At 55.6% G+C, this 12,059-nt stretch overlaps 1 protein-coding gene across 1 annotated transcript in view; it reads left to right on the forward strand.

The window, feature by feature from the left end:
• Window positions 1-5,435: 5,435 nt before the first annotated feature.
• MED27 (mediator complex subunit 27) overlaps window positions 5,436-12,059 on the forward strand; it is a 110,845-nt gene continuing 104,221 nt past the window's right edge. The window contains exons 1-2 of the mRNA XM_084898665.1: window positions 5,436-5,668; window positions 7,629-7,773. Of these exons, the coding sequence (XP_084754791.1) occupies window positions 5,466-5,668; window positions 7,629-7,773 (348 nt within the window). The 5' untranslated portion in view covers window positions 5,436-5,465. The remainder of the gene's footprint in view (window positions 5,669-7,628; window positions 7,774-12,059) is intronic.

Genomic DNA, 12,059 nt, shown 5'->3' on the forward strand with positions numbered 1-12,059 from the left:
GGAGAGGCCACAGGGCTGGAGGGGGTGTTGGGAGGTGCAGGGGCTGCTGCCCCACCCGAGGCCCTGATACCAAGCCCCCTGTGCCGCCGAGACCACCCACACGCCTGGCCGTGCCCTAGAAGCTGCAAGCGGGCATCTGCCCTGTGCCCACGGCTGCCGGGGTGGGGGTGGGGGGGTTCCAGGTTCAGCAGCTTCCAGCCGGCGCCCATCGTCCTCTCGATCCTCACACACAGCTGGCCTACCGTGCGGGTGAAAGCTCCGTCCTGAGGTGTCTCGGTGACCGTACGTGTGAGCGTGGCGGCGAGCGGAGGCCCCTAGGAGCACGCGTGGCGGCGGGTGAAGTGAGCCTGTGAATGCGGGATTAATCGTGGACTGAAATATTGAAACGCCTCCGGCTTCCTGGGATGGCAGGGTGCGGCGGCTGTGCGGTCCCCGGGCAGCCGCCCTGCAGGCGGGGGTCTGCCTGCCTTCCGGGCCTCGGCCCACACTCCCCACAGCCACCGCGGGACCCACGCAGGCCGGGCACACACACCCTGCACCCACCGCACCTCCTCAGCCCCTCACCGGCGGGCGGGACCCGGCCCCCCTCTGCCCAGGACACGGATCTCTCTCTCTAGAGACCCACCCCAACACCTCTGGGCAGCTGTCTCTGCACTCGAACCTCCTCACACTTCACGTTGCATTTGTGGCTGCTGCCCCTGCTGGGCCGCAAGCGAGCCCAGGGGAGCAGGACCTCGCTCTGTTTGGATCCTCAGTCACCCTTCCGTTTGGGGAATGCTGCCAGCTCACGAAGGGGCTGGGAGTGCAGGGGCCCTGGGGCGGGGCTGCCGTCCGGGCTCACGGTGAACGGTGCTCCGTCCTCTTTCCTGAGCTAAGCGCAAGCTCCCCTGACCTCATGCTCTGGGTGGTGACCTCTGGAGGGACCATGACCTCTGAAGGGGCCGCCGCCTGCTGACTGGCTGAGGCCAAGCCTGAGATCCAGAGCGATAGTGTCAGGGCGGAGGCCCCAGTCTGAGCCGCGTCCTGCATCGGCTGGTCCTTGGGGTCGAGGTGGTCCTCACCGTCATTGTCACGTCAAAACGGCGACAGGCAGGAGAAGAGAGGAAACCCGGAGCGGGGAGGGGCGGGGCTCGCCCTTCTTCCTTTGGGTGGATGATGACAAATCGGATTCTCAGCATTTAAATATATTTTATGGATTTTTACAGAGAGGAAGGGAGAGGGTTAGAGAGCCAGAAACATCAATGAGAGAGAAACATTGACCAGCTGCCTCCTGTACACTCTCCACTGGGGATATGCCCACAACCAAGGTACATGCCCCTGACCGGGAATCAAACCTGGGATCCTTCGGTCCACAGGCTGATGCTCTATCCACTGAGCCAAACCGGTCAGGGTGGATTCTCAGCATTTAAATGTGACCGATGCCCTGAGGCTGAGGCAGGTAGATGGAGCCCAGTCCCGCCGGGCATTCTTGGCGGCCTGGCCTGGGGTGACGCTGGGCCCGGGTTCATCGTGGGCGCCCCAGCTGTCCGGCAAACGGAGGAGCACAGGAAATACTCTGCTACCGAATGGCCGACTGGAGCGCCGGCCACGGCCCAGGCCTGTGTGCTGCCTCCAGCTAATCCTCGGAGCAAGCGTGGATTAGGCCACGCTTAAACCACGCTGATTACGGGGTGACTTCCTGCCTGGTGGCTTATCCAAGGCAGATTGCTTTTCAATCCTCCCGGTGACATTCTGGCCCGCCGTCCAGCGCGCGGCCCCGCACCGAGTGAATCCTTAATAATTATTAATTGATGAGGCGCTTTTGCCGCCCGAATGCTTAAACCACGTGCCCTCTGAAGACGGCGCGGGCTGCGGCATATTTTAATTAAATACTGACGACTTTAATTCGCCTGCTCCCTCAATACTCTCGGGCCGAGAGCTCCGGGCGAATGGCCTGCTCATTTCGGAGGATATTAGCAGCAGGGTGCCGCCTTCTACCCAAACATGAGATCATCGTAATTAAAACCCGGTATTGTTGGGAGTGAACTCCTTTAAGGTGATTTATTTCCCACAAACACACACCGAGGCAATATAGGTGCCAGCGTCCCCGGGAATTTACAGCTCCTCGGAGGAGCTCTGTCCGCTCCTTTCCGAAATGAAACCTTCTCTGGCCAGGTGATGAAAGACTCCTTACTGGGTTCAGGGGAAATGTGTGTTTCCACAGATCAATTTCCGGGTCTCCCCGAAGAGCAGGGCCGCCGAGAGCTCCGGGAAACGAGGGCGGCGGGAGCAGAGTGCATGTGGACGTTATTGCGCCAGCCCGCGTCTCAGCCGCTGAAACAGCCGGAGACAAAGGAAGGCTCACTGTGCGTGTGTGTGTGTGTGTGTGTGTGTGCATGTGTGTGTGTGTGTGGGGGGGGCTGAGCAGCAGGGAGGAGAGATGATGTCTGAGTAGACAAAGACATGAAATAATTTGGAATGAGTATAGCAGTGTGTGTGAACTCTCCGCCTCAGCTTACCCGGAGCTCGGATTGTGTCCCCGGGCGTGGGAGACCCCGCGGCCCGAGCCATGCCCCAGGGCGCTTGCCAGGAGCATGACTCTTAACCAGGGGCCCAGGTGTGGGGTTTAGGGGGAGTATGATCGCCCTGAAATTATATGCAAAACCTGTTTATAGGAAGATGTCGGAATGGGCAGAAATAGATGGGCACTTCTTTTCCCATGATAAGGTCTATGGCTTGGGCCACATGCTCTAAGCCTTCCAGGTCCCCCAGAAGGTGCATCAACTCAAAAGTGGCATTTGCTTTCTCTAACTTTCCCCTGAAAAGGATGGCCCAACCGAAGCCAAAACCCCAACCAGCCAAGGAGCATAGATGTTTCACGTTGTGAAGGTAAAGAAAAAGATTTTCTACAAAAACCTTAAAAACAGCACGGCGACTCTAAACAACACCGCATTGCGTATTGGAACGTTGCTAAGAGAGTACAACTTTTTAAATATGTGTTTCTTTTTTAAAAAAAAATTGATTTTAGAGAGAGGAAGGGAGAAGAGAGAAAGAGAGAGAGAGAGGAAGGGAGGGAGGGAGAGGAACATCAATGATGGGAGAGAATCATGGATTGGCTGCCTCTTACACACCCCTCACTGTTTGTCTCACGGGGAGCAACATTAGGTCAGTTTTTGTTTCTGTTTTCAATATATTTTATTGATTTTTTTACAGAGAGGAAGGAGAGGGATAGAGAGCCAGAAACATCGATGAGAGAGAAACATCGATCAGCTGCCTCCAGCACACTCCCTACCGAGGATGTGCCTGCAACCAAGGTACATGCCCTTGACCAGAATTGAACCTGGGACCCTTCAGTCCACAGGCCAACACGCTATCCACTGAGCCAAACTGGTTAGAGCAGGCACAGCTTTTTTTTTTTTTTTTTTTTTTTAGCAGAACTCATCCTCACGGTTCTAGGAGCTACACCAGTGGAACTGAGATGGCTCAGGGTTGGGGCAGGGGGAGAGAGGTTGGAGAAGAAACGGGACTATTAAGGAGGTGGGTTTAAGATAAGCTTCATAATTTTTAAGATCCCGGTCGGTCCGCAGAGCCTGGCAAACAAGACTTTTCTTACCACCTAGGCTGTGCCTGCACTGTCCATGCTCACTTTGGATGGCCATTGGAGACAATTTACTTAGACATAATTTCAGTCCTACCCTTACAAGAATAGTACAAATAATTTCTATATATTTTCCATTCAGATTCCATAGCTGTTACTCTCTCACTGCCTTTGCTCTCTCGTTCTCTAAGTAAACATATCCACCCCACCTTCCTCCTCGTGCAGACATAATGATGCCCCTGTAGCTCCCAGGGTGCATTTCTCCAAAATGAGGATATCCTCTTCCAGAACCACAACACAACGATCGAGATCATAAAGTCCCCGCCGATAAAACACCATTAACTCCTCCACAGCCTGACTCGGGTTTCACCGATTGTCTGGGGCTTGTCAGCAAAAGGAAGCCCGGGTCCTCCAGCTGTCCTGTCTCTGCGTCTCTCTGACGCTGGAGCTGTTCCCAGCCCTGTCTTGTCTTTCACGGCACCGGCTTTGTGGGAAAGTGCAGGCCGGTTGTTGAGTCGAAGGTCCTTCCGTTTGAGTAGTCTGACGTCCTGAGCAGGTCCAGGTTTTGCGTTTTTTGGCAGGAAGGTCACAGAGGTCATGCTACCCTCTTCCTCAGAGCATCAGTTCAGGAAGCGATGTTGACCTTTGATCTCTTGGTTAGGGTAAGGTCTGCCAGGTTTCTCTGCTTTGAAGTCACCAGTAACCCCCTCCCCCTTTTACATTACTGAATTTAAAGATATATGGTAAAATACATGTAACATAGAATTGACCATTTTAACCACGGTTCAGTGTTTAAGTCTGTAGCATCGAGTGCATTCACGTTGTTGTGCAACCTTCACCGTCATCTGTGGGATTTTTTCATCTTCAACTGAAACTCCATCCCCATTAATCACTAACTCCCATCCCCCCCCCGCGCCCCCCCCCCCCCCCCCCCAGTCCCTGGCAACCACCATTCCACTTCCTGTTTCTGTGACTTTTCCCACGCCAGGTACCTCACAGAAGTGGAATCACACAGTATTTGTCCTTTTGTGACTGACTTATTTCATTATTTCATTTAACACAACGTCTTCAAGGCTCCTCCATATTGTGGCAGGTGTCAGCACTTCCTTTCTAAGGCCGAACTATTCTTTTGTCTGTAAACATCACAGGTTGCTTAAGTAGTCATCTGAGGATGGACACTGGGTTGCTTCTGCCTCTCAGCTATTGGGAGTAAAGCTGCTAGGAACACACGTGTGCAAATATCTGCTCCAGCTTGTTTTCCCTTCTTTTGGATCTGTGCCCAGAAGTGAAATCACTAGATCCTTGTGTTTTTTTTTCCTTCTTAATTAATAAGTTCCTTGGGAGCGATGCTCTGAGACGATATAAATATCCTGTTACTCCTCACACGTTCCCACACTAGTTTTAGCACCCCTCGATCCTTTCTGAATCAAGTATTACTCCAATGTTGACAAATGGTAATTTCCTTTGCATCGTTCCCTCTACATTTACTAGTTGGCATTCCACTGTAGGAAATAACTTTCCCATATCTCCCACTAATTTACGGGTGTGGACTCACTTTATTCAGGGGGGTATGGTTCTTTACTCCACGGACACTATTGCTCTGAGCAATTCTTTTCCATGTAACTCTCAAGAGCGCCAGTTTGGGGACTTTCTGTATTTCCTTGTCACCACCACGAAATTCCAGCGTGCAGCCTTACTTCCCTAAATGGAGGTCACTTTCCTGCCCAAGAATTCGTGTAGTTCAACTAGAGTCCCTTTTTTGGATGCTTGTCCCACACAGACCACTTGAGCAGCTTCGCCCCGCGGAAACTACATTTCCCAGAGGCCTCCGCGCGCCGCGTCATCAGAGCGCGCGGCTTTCGCTCGCGGAGCCGGCTGTGGAGGCGATATGGCGGACGCGCTGAGCATCGGCGTGAACCTGGAGGCCTTCTCCCAGGCCATCAATGCCATCCAGGCGCTGCGTTCCAGCGTGAGCAGGGTGTTCGACTGCCTGAAGGATGGCATGCGCAACAAGGAGACGCTGGAGGGCCGGGAGAAGGCCTTCATCGCGCACTTCCAGGACAACCTGCACTCGGTCAACCGGGACCTCAAGTAGGTACCGGCCGAGGGCGCCGGGGGCCGGCCCGTTGCGCACCGTCCCGCCCCCGCGCGAGCCTCCCTCCTCGGGGACTGTCCCCCTTTCCGCCTCTGCAGCCTCTCGGGGGCACGGTGTCCCCACGCCGCGGGCCCGTCTCCCTGCTCTGGGCCACGTCGTCCTGGCCGCCGCCGCCCGGACCCCGTCGGGGTCGTTCCGTTCCTCACGAGGAGACACGCCTTTCCTTGAACTTGGCTCCGCACATTAGCCCAGGCTCTCACTGTAGCCCTCGGTGCCCCAGAGGCCTCCCCGACTACTGTTGGCCCCCACCGGCCCTGCCCCAAGCCCAGGTGCCCCCATCTGATGAGCCCTAATTCCTCGCGTGGACCTGGAATTCATCAGGCCCACCTTTCCCACCCCCAAGCACCACAGAATTTCCCCCAAGCCTCCATCAGTCTTTCCCTCCCTCTCCCCCTCCTTCTCCTCCTCCCTCTCTCCCCTTCCCTCTCCCTCCCCTCTCCCTCTCCTTCTCCCCCCTCCCTCTCTCTCCCCTCTCCCTCTCCTTCTCCCCCCTCCCTCTCCTCCTCCCTCTCCCCCTCCCTCTCCCCCTCCCTCTCCCCCTCCCTGCTCCTGCCCAGTTCCCTCCCAGGACAGAACCAGGATCTGGCTTATCCACTTAACACTTAACACCCCCTCCCTTCACTTATTAGCTTGTGGCCCTTGAAGATGAAGGATTGTACATTTCTTTCTCCTTCATACAGGGTAACCTTCATTCCTTCCACATGACAAGCGGTGGTGTCAGAGTTAAGTGGGCGGGCATTTGTGAACCGCACATAGTAGGCACTTGTACTTGGTTAGGTCCTCACGTTGTCTTCCCTCCCGTGGAGAGCCAGCCAGCCTTTCTGGGTTTTTGCATTTTATTTCTCAGAACTGAGCTGAGCAGGGAAAAGCTCTTGGTGAGCTAGCCCTCCTGTGGATTCTGGGGCGGCCAGATTCTTTTTTTCAACTTGTCTCCTTGGTCACCAGATGGAAGAGGAGGTAGAACCGGGAGGAGGTGGTGGCCACGTGATGGGTGCCTCCCCCCCCCCCAGTAGGTGCCGTTCTCTTCTGGCGGAAGGCCGGGAATCACACCCCCTGCTCAGCGCGCACGTCACCGCTGTCCTCTGGTGCCGGCCCGTCACCACTCCCGCTCGGGGGCTGCGTTGGCCATCCTTTCCTTCCTCTTCCATTTCCTCCCGATTTGCTTCCCTCGGCAGTGTTCAGCAAGCTGTGCCCTTCCCGTGTGAGAGAGTAAGGAAGGTCCGAATTGCCCCTTTGCCTTCTTAGATCTTTCTGCGAGAAGAAGGTGACGGGAGCTTCTGAGGGAGCGTGGCGTGAGCAGCTGCTCCTTGGGCAGCTCCTGGGACAGTTTGGGACGGCCCCTCGGACCCCTCAGACCGTGCTCCTGGAGTGTCCTTCTCCCTGGCTCGCTGTCCCCGTTTCTCTGGAGTTTTCCTGCCGGACGGAGGCAGCCCCTCTCTAGGGTCTTCCCAGTCCATTTGTTTGTTTCATCTCTTCCTGGTTACTTTCTCCGTCTGTGAAGCCCCAGGGACAACCCTATCCCTGTGTCAGTGGCGAGTGGTCATCACTGACTCAGGTCCTTGCTGTCCCGCCCCATGTGGCGGCCTGTTTGTGGCCTGAACACTCAGCACGGAGCAGTGTTTCCTTCACCCCCTTCCAAAATTCCCAGCGCCCCCCAGCGGAGTTGTAAAATCGCAGTTTTAGGCGTCATCTACTGATTCAGGTGCTCTTAGCTTTCCCCTCCTTTGGAATGGCTCTGCACCCGAAAGCCGGCTTTTCAAATAAGCTCCCAGATAGGAGTGTTCTTGATTGTTCCCGATCTTTTTCACCAAAAAGGAGTCCCGTTTGCGGGGCTTCTGACGGCGGCTGGAGAGCCGGCCTTGTGGGGCACTCAGGCTGCCCTCCTGCTCTTTGCAGCGAGCTGGAACGGCTGAGCAACCTGGTGGGCAAGCCGTCCGAGAACCACCCGCTCCACAACAGCGGCCTGCTGAGCCTGGACCCCGTGCAGGACAAGACGCCGCTCTACAGCCAGCTGCTGCAGGCCTACAAGTGGTCCAACAAGGTAAGCGCGCAGGGCGGGCGGGTGTGGGGAAGCGGGCGTCCCAGTCTCCTGAGTGCCGAGGGGAGGGTTTTCTTTCTTGTTTTGCTCTTGATTCAGCTTGGGGTTACGGAGTTGGGAGTTTTAGAATTTCCCTGTGAGCGTGTGTCCTTGGAAGTGCTTGGAAGTTTTTGAGGCTTCGTCATGACGCTCAGGCAATAAAAAAATCTACGGTGTAATTAACCTGGAGGCTGGCTAAGGAGGCAGCTTTTCCCCCCAATCCTCTCCTGAGGATGTGATTCTTACTGATTTTAGAGCGGGAAAGAGAAACCTCGACGGGTTGCCTTCTATAGGTGCCCCGACTAGGATTGGAACCCACATCTGGCTATGTGCCCTGACGAGGCGCTGAAACCACAACCTTTTGGTGTATGGGCCCAGGCTCCAACCACAGGGGCCACCCGGCCTGGGCCATAGGAGCAGCTTTTAAAACCCCTTGAAACTATATCCAAAATAATGCTGCGGTCGCTTTTCCTGGGGAGCTGTCCTGGCTTCGCATGTTCGGCCCTCAGCCTGGTGGCGGTCATCCCGTCCTCGGTGAGGAGCACTAAGAGCTGTTCGGGAGATTTCTCTCTGGTTTCTCTCTGGTCACCTGAGGCTCCGTCTGTTCTGTACACGCAGCACAGAATTTGCTACTTCCGGTTTCCTCAGCTGGCAGGCCGGGGGCAGAGACCCCTGGGCCAGCCGAGAAAGGAAAACTAAACTGTAGTCTGAAGACAACAGGTGCCCGGCCGGCGTGCCTCAGTGGTTGTGTTGACCTATGAACCAGGAGGTCACGGTTCGATTCCCCATCACGGCACAGGCCCGGGTTGTGGGCTCCGTCCCCAGAAGGGGGCGTGCAGGAGGAAGCCTATCCACGATTCTCTCTCATCCTTGATGTTTCTCTCTCCTCTCCCTTCCTCTGTGAAATCAATAAAAAATATTAAGAAAAAGTAAAGATAACAGGAACAGTTTGGTTCAGAGCATGGAAGCAGTTTGTATATTGACGAGTTCCTTTTGTTGGGTGCTGTGGGCTGTATTTTATTATTTTTCTTTCTTGTTGTTGCTGATGGAGAGGGAGGCGATGTTTGGAATGATCTGGAAGCGCCTCCCTGAGACACTGCTCGCAGTCCTGTCCGGAGCTGCTCCGCGCCCTCCCGTTCCCCTTGGCTTTTCTCCTCTCTCCTGTGGCCGCACCCGCAGGTCTTAGGTGAGAGATGAGCTTGGACAGTTTCTTCCCTGTGTAGTTTTTTCTTTGAACTTCTCTCTGGGGCATTTAGTGTGCTTTGGTTTTAGGTGGAACCCTGGCAACTGAGTCTGAGATCAGGGAGAAGTGATTGATCGTGGGATGCTAAAGAAAGAGCTTGGGTCTTGGATGCGTACATTTAGCCTCTGAGGCTTATCCCCCAAACTCTGCCGGTGGCACCTCAGTTTGGTTTTGAGGACCGGGGGGCCCAGGTGCTGTGGGCCTCCGTCACTCCTTGGCCTCTAGGCCCGCCCTCCTGGAGTGGCCTGATCTCCACGCGGCAGAGAGAGCCCGGCATTCGTAGGTTTGCATGGTCCTTACAGGAGGTCACCTCCTGGTGTCCACATCAGACCCTGGCAGAGGGCTGGCCCTGCTTGGAAAGTGGCCCCAAGACAGTTCACTGAATCCAGGGGGTGGCATTCTCTGATTGGCCAACACAGCTCCCTGGATCACAGAAGGCACAGGAAGTGGGGCTCCTTGGGGTTGGCGAGAGGCAGTTCCCATAGGGGGTATGTAGACCGACAACAAAATTCTCTGTGTCTGCTGCCGTTGCCACGGCCAGAGCCGAGACTGTCCAGCCCTTCACAGACAGCATGCCCCTCGCCCTCCTGTGGTGCCTCCTTGGGCATTTCAAGGGTGTTCAGCTGGTGAGGTGGGGGGTGGGGCCCTAAGCGCATGGTGGGGCTGGCCTCTGATCCGACCTTGTCTGCCTCTTGGTGTTTGGACTGGGGGCCGGGTCAATGTGTCACGTGGTAAAGTCGTGCTTCGAACTTGCTGGAGCGAAGGAGACTTGTCAGCTGTGGGAACACTTAGCTGATCCTGAAAGCACACGTGACAGGGACTCGGGTGACGGGTGTTAAATGGAAATGATGATGCTTAACTTCTGAATGAAGGTAGCTTAATTGCTCAACGGATTTCATAGTTGGAGAATGAAAATAGAAGTGCCTGCCCTGCCCCCTGCCCTTCCCCAAGGAGGAAAGGAGGTCGTATTGAGGGAAAGAAACATGTGTATGGAGCCTCTTGTTCTGGTGATGCTCAGGCTGGAAGTGGATGGAGACGTTTCTGAGATTGTGTCATAAAAGAACAGAGGAAAACAGGGTAAGGATTTCTTATGTACATTTCTTTAAAAACAGAGAAGTAACCCAAGGAATAAGCCAGCCAGTGTTCTAATTTCCAGCGGAGGCAGCAAATGACTATACACTGAGTGGCCAGATGGTGTATATCGTATATAATATAAGGCTAATCTGCAAATTGTCCCCTCGACCAGGAGTTCGACCAGCAGGCAGGCCGCCCAACTGCCCATGTCCCCTCCCCCTGGCCAGGCTGGCCAGACCCCACCTATGCACGAATTCATGCACCGGACCTCTAATATATATATTTGTGTGTGTGTGTGTGTGTGTGTGTGTGTGTGTATATATATATATATATATATATATATATATATATATATACTGAATGGCCAGATTACTATACGTTCAGAGATCATAATAACCTGGCCACTCAGTGTGTGTGTTCATCACATGTGCTAATCTCGCCTCTCCTGCAAATGAAAAGGGCTTTCTCACGGCTGGGCTTTCAGCACTCATCACTCTGGCCCCCGGAGCTTCAGCCAGCAGGTGCATTACTGCGCGGGGAAGGCGGGGCGGGCCTGCCGCTGTCAGGCTGCGCTGGCTGCGGGGGAGGCGGGGAGCGATGCCACCCGCCCTGTGATGAACTCTCGTCTCAGGCGCTAGTGGCCGTAGAAGATAACAAATTATTTCCTTCAGGGGGCTTGTAATTTTTGTAGCGTCAGTTGGAATATTAATTACGTGGTAGTTGGCATAATTGTTAGGATAACATACTTAAAAATTAATCTCCGGAATGAAACGATGTCAGGTTGCTGTGAGCAGCACTTTTCCGTGCTGAATGGGGAAAGAACGGGCTTTTAACTCGCGGCTCCTGTGGCTGACGGTTCTGCGGGATGACAGGCTCTGGCGGAGGACAGGAATAATTGGCGGCCGCGCTGCTCGCTGCAGTCCTCCGCGCACGCTTTCTGTCGCTCATTCTGCTCAGAGACGAGGCAGGCTCATCCGAGGCCCCTCCGAAGGCTTCGGCGTCCTGGGCTTGGGCTTCTGTGGGGCTTGGGCTTCCTTCCTTTGTTGGAGGCGGAGGCTGCTGCTTACGCTGCCCAGCAGGTTGACACTTCAGCAGAGACCCAGCAGCCATTCTCCCCTGTGTGTGTGTGTGTGGGGGGGGCGGTAAGAGAGAAGCTGAAGCCGCTGCCATTGCCTCTTCCGTTTCTGCACACTTAACTTACATGTTTATTAGAGAGTGTCCCACTGGAAAGTCCACACATTCCCTCTGTCCGCCCGCCCGAACTCCTCCACCAGAATGCAGCTCCTCCCGGTTTTACGTGACCAGGCGTTCGTCTTCCCGGTCCGCACGCTGTGGCGCCGCGGAGCGAACAGCCTTTCCTCCGGGGCCTGTCCTCCGCGGAGTCCCTAGAGGTGCTCTGTCTGCGGGCCTGCGGGAGGCGCCTGCCCCGGGGCCCGGGGCCCCGTGCGCAGTCAGCGTCCAGCTGCAATGCCTGGAATGAAGGAGGCTGAGAGAGCGCCTCCTGTTGCCCTTCGGGGGTCTTTCCGGCCGGTCCGAGCGCCTGGCTGTGTCACTGGAGAAGGGCCTGAGCCCGCGGCCGCCGTGGCTGGGCTCCAGAGGGAGCGGGAAGGACGGGCTGAGGTCAGTTGATGAGCCGGGATAAGCTCCGAGGGCTGAGCTCAGCAGTTTTATCTGTGTCTCTGCCACCCGGTGTGCCCTTTCTGGGAGCCGGTGCTTCGCAGGGGTGGACTGGGTGGGATCCTGGAGTTGACTGAGTCAGGCTCGTGAGCGATCGCCTGATGTCAGGGGTCCTGTGGCAGCTGTCGCTTGCCAGCCATACGCTAATGACACCCCCTGTCACCGGCTGAGCGCTCCCTGACATCCAGCCCGCGGGTCCACGTGGCTGCGGGCATCTGCGCTCGGAGACTTCCAGGCTCTCCCAGTGGGTCCAGAG

This window comes from Pipistrellus hanaki, assembly GCF_964339955.1.
Source record: "Pipistrellus hanaki genome assembly, chromosome: 11".
Classification (NCBI taxonomy): Eukaryota; Metazoa; Chordata; class Mammalia; order Chiroptera; family Vespertilionidae; genus Pipistrellus; species Pipistrellus hanaki.